This window comes from Phytophthora infestans, genomic scaffold (genome assembly GCF_000142945.1).
Source record: "Phytophthora infestans T30-4 supercont1.11 genomic scaffold, whole genome shotgun sequence".
Lineage (NCBI taxonomy): Eukaryota > Oomycota > Peronosporomycetes > Peronosporales > Peronosporaceae > Phytophthora > Phytophthora infestans.
In genome coordinates, this window is record NW_003303748.1 from 2,880,280 (window position 1) to 2,896,644 (window position 16,365).

Below are 16,365 nucleotides of genomic sequence, written 5' to 3' on the forward strand. Positions count from 1 at the left end.
AATAGCAGAGCGGGTTGGTCCTGAAAGCCCAGTGTAATAATCATCGGCAGCATCCAAGCGTACGTCAGCTACATAATGCATAAAATACGGAGTAAGTCATTGTACTAGTATGCTTATTCTGTATAATTCGGACCTACCACTGTGGTCCTCATCGTAAGTCTCCCAGCCGCTAGAACCAAGTTGCCGAAGGTCTTCGGGTGCCATGTCAAAGGTGTAATCCATTTCCTCGTCGCTATCAAGCTTTTCAACGTCGTCAACGCCTTCGTCGCTTGAGTCGTCGTCGCCATTGTCGTCATCATCGGCTTCCGACTCAGAGCAATTATTGTCTGCATTCTTGACAAAGTTGACGTCGTCAGATCTATGCTGTCAAGCAGATTCTCACTCCGCATCGCATCCAAAAAGTAATCGCCGTCAAACTCATCCAGAGGGTCATCATCACGGCCATCAATTTGGCTCTTCGCATCTTCCGAGTGACGATGCTGATCGTGGTAATCTGCATCATCCAGAATAGGCTGGGGTGCGACACTGTCTTGTTCTGTATTGTGCAGAATTGGTAGAGCAGATTCAGCAACAGTAACCCGGGGAGATAATGTGTCAGGTGCCACTGAATCTGCACCATTGTTCACTGGAGAAGCTCCTTCCTCTTCAGAAATGCCTGCAGCGTTCAAATGGAGCAGGATCAGCTGGCAACTGGACCTGATCCGACAAATCTAAGCGATGCTGGGGTTCTTCCAGCATACCCAACGCCAGCAGGCCCTCCTTCGGGCCAAATGCCATGAGCTCCGGCTCGCCCAATAAATAGAGCGTGAGATACTAACCGTAGAAATACAGAATTGGTACTGCCACGTACCAGCAGATTAGGCTTCGCCTCGCTTGGACGGATCTAACCGACCCTTGACCCCAGGTTTTACATAAGTAAAAGTCAGTGCTTAGTCCCTTGGGCTTACGCGCCTTCCAACCTCCGCCCGAGAGCTGAGGCCACAGCTGCTTGAACGTCTTCTCGTCGGGGTTATTCATGCTGCGAGTTCTTGAAAATGGAAGGCTTTAAATGAAAGAGGGGGGGGGGGGGTACTTGTAGGTTTCTTTTCAAATTTTCAAACCTCTCCGTCGTTTATACTGGCTTTTTTATTTATCGCAACCAATCTTCCCAGCGCTGATCCTACATGATAATGTTGCAATACAAATATTTATATGCGGAGTTTGTACCAATAGGGAACTTTACCGAATGGTTTATCCTATTATATTGCTTAATCTGTAGAGTACAGAGTCCCGGGCTAAGATGATCGACAGTGGTATGCAGAATAATGTTGCAGCTGCTGTGAAAATATTGGGCTGTGGACAATCTAATCCAAAATTTTGATTAAATGTGGCTCTAACATTGTAGAATGACGAAAAGCCTATTCTATAGAAGTAGGCAAGCCGAGGGAATGTGACCAATAACTTTGCGTCACTTTGATTCTACATATTTTGTGTTTGTAATCACAAAAAAACATTTGTTTTTTTTAGCAGAAGAATTGTAGTAAAACATGGATAGGGTTACCTCGATGTCACAGTCTGTCAATTGAAATTGTTCGTGAGTGTCTCAAAACTGAACGATGACCGCGCCTGGGAAACTACTCAGGAAACGTTCTCACGTAGAGGCCTTTAAGGAGGATGAAGATAAAGGAGACCAACATGAAGAGGAGAAGAGAGTTGACGACGATGGCGAACAAGGCGCAAACCATGATTTGGCGGAGAGGATCGCTCTAGCGGAGGAGAACTCTCCCGCAATTTCTGGCAAGGAAGACAACTTCGACGTGGAGATCAGATGCAAAGTGCCTGATGTGCCCCTTGCTACGGAGTACAATGGCGGCGAGTTCTACTTTGTTCGCGCGTGTTATGATGTCTACTATAAAAAGGTGGAAGATCTGCTACTAAATGATAACAAACAATGCGTGACAGTGACCGGCACTCCAGGTGAGCAGTTAGTTAATATTTGAAGTACTCAGCATCAATGAACCCTTAGTCATCTAAATGGGTACTTTCCTGCAGGAATTGGAAAGTCGATCTTCTACGCCTATTTCTTGGAACGGTTCAAGAAGGCCAACCCAACCTGGACTATTATTGCGTCAGCGCATACTCCGGAAGCAGAAGTCAAATCGCTGGCTGTGTTTGAACCTGGTGAGGAAGCCAAGCACTATCGTCGGGCAAATGCGAGAATTTTGGACATTGTGACGTTGGAGGTATTAGGCGTGGATCTCAGTGATGAGACAACCTTGGATCGATATCGAGAGAAATTACTTTGGCTGTGCGATGGACCGCCAAAGGTAGCATTCCGCCAAACGGTTGTGTTTACAAGCCCAAACGAGAGATGGCTGAAGGAAGTAAGAAAAACACTTCGCACTTACTACATGCCTCCGTGGAGACTTGAAGAGCTGCAACTAGCTGCTTCCGTTCTGAAATACCCTATTAGTAATGATGAGATGGAAGAACGATTCTGGAATTTCGGTGGAGTGGCTCGCAATTGCTTTTTGCTTGAGCGAGAAGAGGTTGTGCTTACTATTCAAGATTTGACGAAACCGATCGAGCAGATTACTAACCGAGGACATCTCGAAAACCTGCTTACGAATAGGATAAACACTACCACGAACCACGATTTCTTGCATTACGAGCCCATTGGTGATGGAAGGTTAGTAGAAACGAAACTTGTGTCCGAAATGGTGTGCAAAAAGCTTTCGGAGCGTCTGCTGGGCGTAATAGAGGGCAGAACGAATGAAGTCAAGGCGTTGCTTGACGGCATACCCCCCGCTGCTTCGCTTAGAGGATCTATGTTTAAAGCCAAAGCGCATGCAAAGCTTCGCGACGGACTGGAGTTGGAGGTATTGGAGTTGAAGGCACAAGGAGTGTCTACCGTCAATACGCGACAAAAACGGGAAACTTTTGACATTGAGCGGACCGATCCCGTTGATGACTTTGAGCGCAGCGCGTTGTCTTCTTTGCTACTGAACAAAGGACCGTACAGTACCATCAGCCGAAGTCAAAAACGATGGAGTCAATTGATGGATTCTACTTTCCAAAAACACCTGGTAGCACGACTGCGACACCGTCAATGAATACTACGAACAGGCGTATACTTTTCTTCCAAATGACGTCCTCCAAGACCCATCCAGTGCGTGCTTTTGGAATCATTTACGTACTTGACAGACTTGGTTTGTTGGAACTAGTCAGGACCAATCCCAAGCGAGCTGCGCTTGTCTTTATGGTTCCTCAATCTAATATGAAGGACTTTGAACGACAGAATGTCATTTTTGATGAGGTGTCGCCACATTCGATCAAAGACATAAAAGGCATAAAGGGCCTCCTCGATCAAGGAAATATGAAGATGAAAGAGAACAAACACAAATCCGATTGGTCACGCGCCGTGAAGAGGTGGGAGTCGCATAAAAAGCCGAATAAGGCCGAGAACATCACAATGGTGAAAAATATTCCCCAATATGTGGCGCCGTCTGATTAGCCGTCAAGGTCTGCTGCACCATGTTTTACGTCTTTTTTTTCTTATCAGAGGATCACCCAGAAAAAACCATATAACCCCCAAAAATGCCAGAAAAAATTTGCATGTAACCATCTGTAGCAATCTATGGATTCTTGGAGGGTACACAAAGTTGGGACAACTTTCTGGTGGCACAAAATGGGAACACTGTATTTCCCGACATCATTTTATTAGCATACATAAATGCGACTCCCCGCTATGAGATCGTGGCGTAGTCCTCGCGCATATACGTCAATTCATATTTTCAGAGTGAGGGCAAGCATCTCAAATGGGAGAAATGCTAGATTCATTTCACCCACCGTTCCTCTAAAAACCCACTGCAGTCGGTCAATGAGTTTCGCAAAAACCTATTTTTTTGCTTGACTTCGTCTGAGCTCGCTCCAGGATCGACAAATAGCAATAGACGGCTCTGACGTTACACCGATCCATTCATTTTACTACAGGATCGACAAATGACGATAAAATACTGATCCCACTTCGCACCATTCTGCTTCGAGCCAAACTGCTGAGCCTTAGCGAGTAATTTCCCAATACTCAGACCGCCCACGTCACAATTTGACCTTCCAGCAGATCATTTAAAAACGTCATATCCTTGTTGATCACTCCGTCCGGTAAAGTCGTGGCTGCGTCTTCGAAGTGTTGCAGAATACTGAGAAGCCGTGTCCTGAAGGAGTCCGCCTTGTCAGCGAATATCTCGTACATTTGCAGGAGATACTTCCGTGGCTCGGCATGTGGCAGCCCCTGTAGTAAATCGAGCAGCTGTTATAGGGGTATCCCTGTTAAGTACACAATTCCAATAACATACCGTACCATTCAAGACGCTTTGACTTGACAGAAGGAACATCGATAAGTTGCTATAGAGTGTTGACCATGTGCCACACTGCTTGTAATTAATCGTGATTTAAGCCGGTCAGGTTACTCACTGCGACGAACTCCATGTTTTCGAAGACCTTCCTCGATTTATGAGAGGCTAGGTCATCCTTTAAGACAAAAGCAGCTTCAGCGACTGCGGTAACGAATTTTTTCACTAGATTACCTTGCCGAGATAGGGAATCGTGCCTTTTAGGGCGACCGCAGCATTCAGAGCTGTTTCCTGTGGCTCTCGTATAGAACCACGAGAAAGTAGCTCTATACGCTGTTTGAAGACGACAGCCAGCATCTCGAGCGGGTCGTTTAGCTACTGGAGGTGACGTTGGATCGGAGCTTCTCTCGTCTTCGGGTTTCTGTTTCTTCTCACACTCTCGTTTTGCCCAGATTGAGTCTTTCCACCAGAATGGTCAGGCTCTTTCTGCTTCTTTGCTGGTCGGGGAAATGCATTAAACGGCTCACAGCATTAACTGCTGTGGAAAATGCACCCAGTAATTTATTCATAGCGTTATCAGCGTACGTGGCCATATCCTGTTGCCTTATTTCACCGCTAACCAATGGCGTCGCTCTACTCGGCTCATTCTCACCTTCCGTATACCCAGTAGGCAAACCTAGGGGAGGTATAGCCGTCGGTATGAGCCGCCAACGGTCTAAATTTTCTCGAGTGGTTACTTTAGAAGCTTACGCGATAGAAAAGGCTCTCATTCCCGTCTCTTCAATTTCTTCCTTTCCGCGTCGCGTTGTGTCATCGTTCTTTTCCTCCATCATCCCCTCCGACTTCATTTCTTCGCTGCCTCGACTCAAGTCCACATTTGGTTGGCCAAATTGGGCCAAAGGCTGTGCATTACTCAGCTCGGTTGCACCCAATTCCTGGTTCAATTCGTTCACTCGACCTCATGATAAAGTGGGGACGTAATGATGCGCTCTTGCATATGCTGCTCGAGACCTGAGCGACTGTCAGCGCGCGCCTTAGTGCTTCGAGACCAGGTCGCAGCTGTGTCTCTGCCTGGTGGAGTTCTTCCAGAACTGCTGCTACTTGGCACTTAGCGCGACCTCGCCGAAGATGAGCTCCATATCATGTATCAGTACAAGAACTACAGAATTAATAAACGTTTTTCGTTATTATTAATTATGGAATTCTTTTCAAAAGGGTGATTTTTGCTACGTTTTACAGTTTTCAGTCAATTTTTGAGCAAATTGGCTTCATCTGGGTCTGCATTTCCTCCTTGGGGTCCCCTTCAACCTCCGATTGCTACACCACAACCCACATCGTTAGACCGCCATCATCCACTCCCCACTAGCCCCAACACTGTCCTGTATTCACTTATCAAAGCCATTTCCATGGCCTTCTCCAATTTCCGTTGCAGCTTTATTGTATTTTCCATCTCCCTTATCAAACTTTCACTGCCTCCAGTCAATACGTTGCCCTGTTGCAGTTGTTTCATCGCATCGCGTACTTCTTCCACCTTGGCAAAAGTTGCAGCAGCTTTCGTCACTGCTTGATGCAGTGCTAAGATTTCGTCCTCCGCGACGCTATTGCAACTGCGTTGACGCTCATCGCGTCCCACTCGCGACAGAATGAGCTCGTACATCTCCATCCGATGGAATCCGAAGACGAGAGGGGCAAACGATTGACAGACAAGAGCAAAAGGGAGAAAAAGCGTCGGTGGCAACGAGTGAATTGTTGTCGTCCTGAACAGCGACGAGATTCAGAGACAAGAGAGTAAAAAGGAGGCACAAAATCGAGGTCTCCGAAATAAAAGAGGAGGCTCGCACTGCGCTCGCTAAATCAACGCAACTCCAGACAAGCCACCCTTGGCTCCATCTTTCTCAAGAGTGTTTGAAGACGATGCTGAACGTGAAAACGGTCAACAACAAGATCCCATTCGACATGAAAACGCGTTGGTCGAAGGCCATCATTGGCGTCCGGGACATTCTCAAGCAGCAGGCATGCAGATATTCGGCCGTGGTGGATAATACGACGGCGAGGATGATCGCCTACGCTTTGGAGATTGCAGCCGTGACTTTCATGCAACTTGAATGGACAGTCGAGCTTTTCTACGAGGTGCAAATACTTGACGCTGCTCTCACAGGAGCCTGTACCACAAAAAGGTGTTGAAGAAATGTTTTGAACGGTACGTGTCATATTCTTTATCTCCGTTGTATTGGATAGCAATGCTGATAAGAAAGTGTTTCTTGCAGTGCTCGAGTAAACCTGAACAGGGTCGCGAAAAAAAGCTCTGGCTCACTAGCAACAATGATAAGGGAAGCTAAGGATGACGAGTTGCTGGAGCGTCTACTGTGGACGTATCGAGGCTTGATGAAAACTATGAAAACTCTTTCAAATAACGAAGCACCGCAACGCATTTCTGTGATACTCAGCATGATGGAAATCATGATGGAGGTAGATGCTGGACGCAAGTGTGAAAAAGATGTTCGGAATGTGGTGCACCAGGCCAGAAGCTGGGTGTCTAAGACCACTCGTCAAGACTACATGTCCTATAGACTTCGCTGTTTCGCTGGCAAAGCTGCAGTGTATGCTGAGAATATGAAGAACAGCCAGGCTGAGCTGAGCAGGTACTACCTACGACTTCAGACTGGGTTGCTCATGGTATCTTACCCTAAAAACTAACTGTTTGTGTCTACGTACGTTAGCATCGCAAAAATCACGAACGCATTGAATAATAGCAGCAAGCAACAAACGCCCAAGTAAACGGCGACGGTAAGCAAACTGCATATCCGACAATTACTGTACTGTAACTATTAACAGCGACTGTAGTACAGTAAATGTATTCAATATCATTTGTGAGAGGAAACGCTATTACTTTTCAAAGGGTCTCACATGGCCATCTACATTTTGTAGGCTACAAATTGTAGCCATGTCCTTCTCGTTCAACTTCGCCTTTGACAGTGTGTCGGCTGCGCCAACAGCAACGGCGCCGCCCAGCACATTGGATGTGTCCACGCCCATGCGCAATGGCGAGAAGTTCGTGTGGTCTCCGTCTTCTTCCGCCTTTTCCACCGTGCAAGTGGGCGACATGACGTTTGAGATCGTCAATACTACGGACGCGGACTTCCAGACCCGCACAGGCGCCATCAGCTCCATCTTGACGACGTCCGATGTCGAAACAGGTGTGTATGAGGGCGGATTTAAGCTCTGGGAGTGCGCTGTAGACCTCGTCAAGTTCGTAGAGACGCAGCTGCGTCAGGGAAAGCTTACGATGCCTCCATCTGTGTTGGAACTGGGCTGTGGCCACGGATTACCTGGTATTCACGCGCTACAACGAGGTGCAGATCGCGTTGTGTTCAGTGACTATAACAAGGAGGTGCTGGAGCTCACGACATGCCCCAATGTACACCAGAACGCTCAGGAGCTGTACAATAAAGCCGAGTTTTATGCTGGAGCATGGACTGGTATGTCCCAATACATGAAAGACGTGGAGCATCAGACGGAAGATCAAATGCAGTTCGACCTCATTTTAACAGCCGAGACCATCTACACGGAGAAAGTGGCAGTGGAACTGTTCCAGGTGCGTCTGTGAATAGTTAAAAACTTGCGCCAAGTAATTATTAACCTTTTTGTGAATTTTATTTTAGACGATCAAGAGACATTTACGTCGCTCTCCGAACGCCCGTGCACTAGTGGCGGCGAAGAAGTACTACTTCGGCACCAATGGCAGCGTACAACACTTCGTAGGTCTCGTGCAAGCCGACGGGGTCTTCCGAGCCGAAACTCTATGGGAAGAACGCGACTGCAAGTCGAATATTCGCGAGATCGTGCAGCTCACTTATCCCTGCTAAACAAAATGAACAAATACACAGGGTTTCTGATGAACGACTTTATGTATTTCTCTGCCATTTCTAAATATATCGATGCTAAAAATGCAACCAGCCCTTATGGTTGGGCGTGGGCGTTTCACGCGCAGGTGTGAGCACGTTTAACTTGGTCCAAGGCGTCTATTGTGGCGCCACTCTTAACGCCTTCGCAGCTCTGGACAAAAGTCCATTCTCGGGAATATGGAGGGGCCTCCGGTGGGCAGCCTCGCTCTGAGTGGGGCTGGTTATACGCTCGACAAGACGCGGACAACCCGTCCTGCTCTACCGGGTGGTAGAATTCCTCGCTTAGTGCCGAATAATGAGCCTGTTGTACCTTCTAAAGTCACCACTGTCGATGCATTGATCAAGGAGTTGCGTAAAGCTGTCCACGCCATGTTTTGCACGGTAGATCCCACCATCCCAAGCCCCAACGCGTACGAAAACTACTCGCGTCAAGCGTTCCGCTTCTTCACCACAACCAACACGATCACGCAAGAGTGTTTCCATCACAAGGTCGTGCGTCTCGGTCTGCACGCTACGCCACGTCTGTGCAACGAGCTGTTTAGACGCATCGACCAACTCGATCTGGGCGAGATCGACTACCCGACGTTCGCACAGCGAGTATTTCTACCGGAACATTTCTTTTCGCCCGATGAGCCGTCTCCGATCGCAGCGACGAACTCGCCCACTGTACGTGATCGAGCCAACCGACCGGGAGTAAAGGCACCTCGAGTGTCTGCGCCAATGAATAATAACGCGTCTTCAAGCCCTCGGTCGTCGACTTCGATGTACGAATACATGGCGTTGGAGGAACTCGAGAAGTGCGTGGCGCGCAAACTTGAAGAAAAAATGCCTCGTGGGACCACAGATCTGGTTGCGCAAGCTTTCAGATTTTTTACAAATTTAGAAACAATTACATTTGCAGACTTCCATCGTCATCTAGGGATGCTACAGATTCAGTTATCGCCTCCTAAATGTCGTGAACTCTTCGTTCGATTCGACAAAGACGGCGACGGAGTTATCGACACGGTCGAGTTCGTCACGACGCTTTTCTCTAAGGAATACCGAGCAAATCGGCCCAGTAGTGCCAGATCTTCTAGGAGTGAAAGCGACCAGGAGCCTTCTCTTTCGACCAAGCAACTTGTGGCGACGATAAGAGAACGAATGGACCATATCTCGGAAGAAAGAGATCGGTTCCAACAAACGTTCATGCTGTTCGCCAAGGCCACGGGGATCTCGCACAGCGACTTGGATGCTGCCATGAAAAAACTCGGTCTAAAATTGCCCGCCAAGCAATTACAAGATCTATTCGCCACTTTTGACTTTGATAAAACTGGCGATCTGGACGTGAATAAATTCGTGCAAGGCGTCATGCTAGATGACAGCTCCACGTCCTTCTGGTTGTCGGTTAAAGACCGACAGAAAGTTGAAGATTCACGACGAAAACTCTACTCCATGGCCGTAGCTTCTGTACAAGAATCGTGGACCATTGCAGACATCGAACGGATGTTACGCGAGAAGATCGAACAACGTACTTCTCGTTCTTCTGACTGTTTTCGACAGGCTTTCCGTATATTCAAAAAAGTTAATGGGATCAAGCCACACGAGTTCCATGCTGCACTTGAAGCGATTGGCTTGGCGTTGACTCGTGTTCAGTCGGATATCCTCTTCCGACGCTTTGACAAGGATGGAAGCGGAGACATTGACCTGAATGAGTTCATCCATGGAGTGCTACCTCCTGACTATATGGGGATCTCCTGGGTGGCTGCTGCAGACGAGATGCATCGAATTGCAGCCAAGAAGAAGAAAGAAGAAGCCTTAGCGAATCCAGACCAATACATGACGGAGATCGAGATGGAGAGCTGGAGTTTAGACGAGATCGAGATGCGTATTCGAGACAAGATCATGCAGAGCACGTCCCGTAGTTCCGATACTTTTCGTCAAGCGTACAAGATCTTTAAGAAGGCCAGTCACGTGACTATGGATGAGTTCCGAGAGCGTCTTCTAGCTCTTGGCTTCCGTCTAACACCCGCGCAATGTCTGGGTCTTTTTAAACGATATGACACAGACAATAGCAACGATCTGGACTTACAGGAGTTCTGTATGAAGATCCTACCGCCTGATTACACACACGATGGAGATCATTGGTCTCACTCGGAGAAGTACAAAAAGGAGCGTCATCGACAGAAACTCGAGTATGTAAAGCGATCGAAGAACGGTTTGATCGTGCTACCGAAATTTATTGAGTCTCACAGGTTCACACGCGGACACCATGTGTCGCACTCGTTCCAGGAGATGCAACAAGAGTCCACCCCGTCATTTGACAGTCGTTATGAAGGCAGTACGCGCCCATCTACTAGCTCGTCAATTGCTGAAAATTCTCCTCGACCCACGACTCCAAAACCTCCACAAATTGCTCGTCCGTCAGTGGCTTCACCTGAAAAAATCAACTCTCCTCACGTCCCAAGTCCTCGTCGAGCCACGCCTCTGTCGCCTACAAGTCCGTTAGCGTCTGCTAGTCCACGGAAGCTTCGAGCGACAGAGCCACAGCTAGCACATGCGACCCCACCAACCTCACCACGTATAGTGTCTCCCATACGTCCGATGTCCCCGAGAGCTCCAGCGTCGACCCCACTGTCACCTCACAACATGAACTGTCCGTCGACGCCTTTGTCACCTCATTCCAGTCGACCACAAACGCCATTGTCGCCACACACGAGCCGTCCAGCAACTCCGCGTAAGTCGGAGGACATTGCGATTGAATATGAAGACGAGGAGGTCCTCGAAGACGACGTGGCGTCACAGGATCTAGCTCGAGCTAAACTCATGTCTAGACACCGACGTCAACATGGCAAGTCCAGTCGTCACCGCTGCTCGTATGACACGTCCAGTCAAATATCCGTGCGCCCTGCGGAGAGTGTGACAGGAAGCACGACAAGCACATTAAGTGTCGCAGTGGGGACAGCCAAGCACATGCCTCAACGGAACCACGTCTTGTTGATCAAGCGCTTTATGCAAGCAGCGGGCAAAGGATCGGAGCATCACTCGACCAAGAGCATTAAACGGGTGAGTGTTGCGCGTCGGTAATCCCGTAGTCTCAAGACGGACCTTGAAAGAAAAATAATGCAGTGCGTCAGCATAGTACCCCTTTGAATCTTGGTACTACGCATTGACAATATCGGGTACATCAGGAACGAGGCAACATAACGAGGAATGCAAATACTACGTAGTATTACCAGGCTTTTGTCGAGAGAACGGCGACGCTAAGAGAGTTATTTCCTCTTGATGAGTTCCTGATACGCGGCAATCTTTTTCTTCCACCTCTTGAGAGTCTTGAGGTATTTTTCTCGCTGCTCTTCCTTCGGGATCATGTGGCTGCAGCGAATTAACTTGTTCACACACAAACGAACGTTAACGTCCGCTAGAAAATCCCAGTCCTTAGCCTGGTACGACACTATTTCTCCAAGTCCCTTGATGTTTTTTTTCAGTTGGTCCAACGTAAAGTTGCCATCTCGCCACTGCGTAGCTTCAGCGTTTATCGCCATCAGCTGGTCCCGTTTTCTCGTTGTAGCTTTTGACAGCGTTGGCGGTACACACGACGTGATCTTTGTCTGTTTTCTCCTCCTTCTTATCAACTTGTGCAGCTTATCAGCAAGTCTGAAAGGGTTACAACCCGGATAAAGTTAGCCCGCTTACGTCTCGAATACTGGCACGTACCTTTTCCATCCAACCTGGTTAGTGCGACCAGCAATTTTTGTACTATACTCCGCAAAACTGGACGCGTAGGTCTCGTATGCTTTGCCCAGTTCATGTTGGAAGGGAATTGCACTAATCCAGTACTTGACGACATCAGCTGAGTAGCGCGCCTCGGCTTGACGAGTGCAGTGAGGATCCTCTACCATGACGTGATGTATCACATCGAGCGCTTCGAGAATGCGGCTCGGCTTTTCAGTGCTTGGCAAACTCGCAATCTTGTCAACAAGTTCCTTGAAACTCAACACCATTCCTGACGTTTCTAATGCTGTGCGGGGATTGCTCATCTCCAGGCTTTCCAGTTCATCTCGAACTCTGTTTAGCAGGATCAAATACAGTAAGGAATGAGCAACTTAGCAGATTATAACGTCGTACCGGTAGAAAACAACCCTCAGGACCTCGTTCTTGAGGCAAGCGTCGTTCAATGCAGCAAGCAAGGCCCGCACTTGCTCCGTGACTTCAGCTGTCCTCTCGAGCTTACTGAATGCAGTGACAGCAGCTTCAAGTGCTTGGCTAGTGACTTCAGCAGTCGGTTTATCCGTACGAGCATCACGATTAGAGAGGCGATTGAGCAGCAGCTTGAGGTTGAACAGCGTCGTTGCCCATGTGTGAGTCATGTCAGCGTTACCGGGCTTTAACGTCGTAAAGAAGGCGAGAGCCTCGTGTGCTAGAGACAGATCCGCACTTACATTTATGCCGCTAGCATGAGGAGATTCGCTACCTTGAGGGTGCTTCGACTGCTCTATTACCTTCATCTTCTTGTGTCTATTCAAGTCTTCTTCTTCACTGTCGTCGTCACTACCACTACTGGGGGATGATGATGACGAGTCACTGGAAGAAGCGTCTTCCATTTCATCCGCCTCCTCTCGCTTTCTCTTTGCGTTATTCGGCTCTTCTTCTTCCACTTTCAAGTGCACCATCTTTATTCCACTTGCCAGGTTTTCCAGTTTATCATCCAAGGTTTGATGCAATTGCAACGTGCTGTCCATGACTTCTACGAGCGTATCGCTGCGTCTGGTGGCTGCTCCAGTTGGCTCACAGCATCGCGTACTTCTTCTACTTCGGCGAAAACCGCAACAATTTCATTCACAACTTCGTCAAGAGCGGAGTATTCCTCTTCCAAAACGATGTTGGAGCTCCGACGAAGCTCCGAGGCACTCACATGCAACAGAATGCGCTCCGACAGCGAAGTGATCATCTACGTCAATGAGTGGCTACTAATCGAAAATGTAGAAGATTATCGATTTAAAGAGGATGTAGCCATTTATATTGAGTACGTAATGGCTACTTCCTCTCTAAGTCGATAGACATACTCACTAAGGGAAATGGTCAATTAGAAGCTTTTACCAGTTAGTACCGGACCTTTTTTCAGCCAATACCGTCAATGTACCCATACGGTTACTGATTTGATTTGCCAAAGCTACAATTGCTCCGTCTAAGTAAAAACCTGAAGCACTTTATATCTGGATATTTCCCGCCCATTTCCAAGCCTGGCTCAAAGGGAAGGCTTCGAGCACCTTATTCTGAAGCAGAACTTGACGCTGCCGTTCAAGAGGTGCTTTCAGGGTCCACTACGAAGACAACGAGCGACAAACCAAGGCTCCCCATAGCACGCTTAAGCAGTACGTCGCTCTAGCTCGGAATGGGATTCTCCGCAAGCCCAACCGCCGCGGTCCACATCCTATGCTACCAGAAGATGCAGAAGAAAGTCTCTGAGACTGGGAGCTTGGGAGGCAGCAGGTTTGGCGCCCTGTACGACCTTCTGGAGAAGGCGCAGCAGGTGGCTCAGCTGATGCGCGGCTTGTCAATGGAGGAAGGCTGGCTGCGCCGCCTCCTGGTTCGTCACTCGTCCCTCACATTAAGGACGTCATAGCCCCTTTCTAAGTGCCGTAACGAGGTGGAAGAGCGCGATCTTGCAGTGTTGTTCTCGTTCCTAGCTAAGGTCATGATAGAGCCCAAAATTGGTGTATACGAGTTTTTATAATGTTGACGAAACCGCTCTTAGCACTACGAGGGAGTGCTTCTTGAAGAAGAAGGAGCGTCAAATAGACGTACCAAGGCGAGGAATCCAGTGTTGTCCAGGAAGAAGAAAGCTGGCCAGGTGCCAGCGACGGAATTTGAACCTGTGGTGGAGGCGTGGGCTTAGGCTGTAGCAGTCTATAAACTGCTTATAATACTGAAATGGTGATAATACGACTTAAGACACCATTTTCTTTCCCTTACCCTTAGCCTTCTTGGATCGATCAGACGAATCGAGCAGTTTAATGAAATTAAGTCAAAGGTGGCTATTAAACCGACAGGTCCGTCAAACGTAGCGCCCAACTTGCAAGCCCCACCAATGCAACAAAACTACAGCATTTAACCAGTAAATATTCACAAAAATAGCGGTGTGTCTGCTCTTTTTGATGGCGCAAGTATCGTTTCAATGGACTATTCCTCTTGATGATATCGACCAAAGTGTGCAAGCTGTTCGACGCGGCTACTTAATTGACCATTATCCTTATCATTGGTTAGCATGACCTGTACGAGCGCATTATGGCGCTGGTGGATTCCTCAGAGCTCCACTGCAGCGGGGCTGCCGTAGCTTTAGCGTCAGAGGAAGACGTTCGACTCAAAGAGTCACTAATACTAAGTTCCTTGTCCAAAGGAACTTACAGCCCAAGACCAGGGCTCAAAGTTAACACCTTAACTTTTATGCTTCAAAACCAGAAGTCCTTTATTTACTATTATTGCGGCCAAGCCGCCTAGGGGTAAATGTATCTCTTTAACTATCTAGCATAGTTAAACCTAATCAAATGCATAACGTGTGGCTTTCAGCCAACGTACTGAGAGACCTTGTTAACTCTCCAACTTATGTACTGAGAGTTTGTTAAATCTCCGGGTACTTCGTACCCCTGTGTGTTCCACACCATGTAACCCCGTTACACTCTCCCTCACTAAGATGAGAACATTCCGTTCTCGAACTTTCCTCAGCGAGGTCACGTCTTGTCAAGACGACGGAGGTCACTAGACCTCACCTGTGCGTTCTGCAGCTCCACGAGCTCACAAACGCGTTCGCATCCTTGATGCCTGGCACTCCCACTCCGGCCCACGGCTCAACGTCTCCAGCGCGTCGCGCCGCCCCTGCCTCGTCGGTCCCAGACCCCCAACTGCGCTCCGCAACTGCTCCAAGAGCATCTTCGTCTCTTTCGGTGGCGGAGTACCACCAAGAGTATCGCCGTCGACACGGTCAACGCTCCATGAGCCGTCAACAAGAAGAGAGCAAAGCTCAAAGCTCGTCAGAGCCGCGGGCGCCGCCCAGAGGGAACGATGGTCTGTTCTCGGAACTCGAAGAGGGCGAAGTCGATTACGACGAGCCCATGGGTAGTGAGGATCACTCCAACCCAACCTCTCCGAGGTCGCACGCTGGTGCCGCGTCCTCCCCAGCTTCCTCTGTGAGGTCTAGCCGCTCAACGGCGCGATCTCCAACAAGAAGAGACCTGCGGACACCGCATCCGTTCTCTGAACGTTCGAATCCGTTTCGCTCGCTGCGCGATGCGCCACCGCTATCGTCGCGGTATGACGAGGAAGATCGATACGATCACAACGTCATTACGAATGACCTGGACGAGGCCCAAGGCCGTCAGTTGTCCAATGAGCAGCGCTCGCAGTCATTCCGACCTGTGGTCCGACCACTTGTTCTAACGTCACGCCGTGACTACGGCTTCCAGCCGCGGAACCCTGCCGAAGCGGCCCGCCTCGCGGCGCAGCAGCCGCTGAACACGTACACGTGTGGGCCTGCGGCCTCGACTGCTGATGAGCAAGTGCAACGGCACCGGCTCCGAGAGCGATATCTGACTCCACAAGTCACAACTCCTCAGGAGTATCAGGCGCGCCTGCAGATGCAGCTAAACCGCCAACCGGTTCCCTCTATGCGAACCATCCCGGTTGTTCTCAACCCTGGGGAATCCCAGCGTGCTTATGAAGCACAATTCCGAAGCTGGGTGGAGGGAGCTCGACGGCTCCCCTCCTACAATGCTCTTCGAGCAAGTTTCTCTGAAACTGATATTCGTCTTGAGAGACGTTTGCGCTTAGACTTCGCTAAGTCGAAAGCACGTCGACGAACACTGGGACCCCGTCCCCATCACCTCGAGGCGTCACCACCTCTTGCTCATGCTGCGAGCACCGCTCTTTCCTATAAGCCGGCTGCTCCAGCCACTGGTCGGAGCTTGAGCTCAGCCACCGACCTGTCATCCCCGCGTTCTAGCGGCGGGAAGCGCTCGGCGCCTGACGACGCGGTCGTACGCCGTAGCGGCGGGGCAGTGAGTGCGCCCGATCAAAAGCGTCGACGACGTCAGGGCAGTCCTGCCGGAGGACAACCTCAAACTCCCAAGAGTTTTGTGAGTGAGGATAACCCCTCC

At 49.1% G+C, this 16,365-nt stretch overlaps 4 protein-coding genes across 4 annotated transcripts; 3 read left to right on the plus strand and 1 right to left on the minus strand.

Moving 5' to 3' along the window:
- Positions 1–1,595: 1,595 nt before the first annotated feature.
- PITG_07685 (uncharacterized protein) lies at positions 1,596–3,493 on the plus strand (the record flags this gene model as incomplete). Its single annotated transcript, XM_002904584.1, has 4 exons — positions 1,596–1,956; positions 2,032–2,363; positions 2,571–2,858; positions 3,278–3,493. The coding sequence occupies 4 exons, from the start codon at positions 1,596–1,598 to the stop codon at positions 3,491–3,493; spliced, it is 1,197 nt and encodes a 398-aa protein (XP_002904630.1).
- A 2,752-nt stretch (positions 3,494–6,245) lies between these two features.
- PITG_07686 (uncharacterized protein) lies at positions 6,246–8,197 on the plus strand (the record flags this gene model as incomplete). The annotated part of the gene is made up of 6 exons (XM_002904585.1): positions 6,246–6,461; positions 6,509–6,531; positions 6,620–6,973; positions 7,052–7,105; positions 7,260–7,926; positions 7,994–8,197. 6 exons carry the CDS (start codon positions 6,246–6,248, stop codon positions 8,195–8,197), a joined length of 1,518 nt encoding a protein of 505 aa, XP_002904631.1.
- Positions 8,198–8,413: 216 nt separating this feature from the next.
- PITG_07687 (uncharacterized protein) lies at positions 8,414–11,299 on the plus strand (the record flags this gene model as incomplete). The annotated part of the gene is made up of 2 exons (XM_002904586.1): positions 8,414–10,884; positions 10,933–11,299. 2 exons carry the CDS (start codon positions 8,414–8,416, stop codon positions 11,297–11,299), a joined length of 2,838 nt encoding a protein of 945 aa, XP_002904632.1.
- A 185-nt stretch (positions 11,300–11,484) lies between these two features.
- On the minus strand, positions 11,485–13,160 carry PITG_07688 (uncharacterized protein; the record flags this gene model as incomplete). Its single annotated transcript, XM_002904587.1, has 3 exons — positions 11,485–11,869; positions 11,930–12,280; positions 12,341–13,160. The coding sequence occupies 3 exons, from the start codon at positions 12,883–12,885 to the stop codon at positions 11,485–11,487; spliced, it is 1,281 nt and encodes a 426-aa protein (XP_002904633.1).
- Between the last annotated feature and the right edge of the window lie 3,205 nt (positions 13,161–16,365).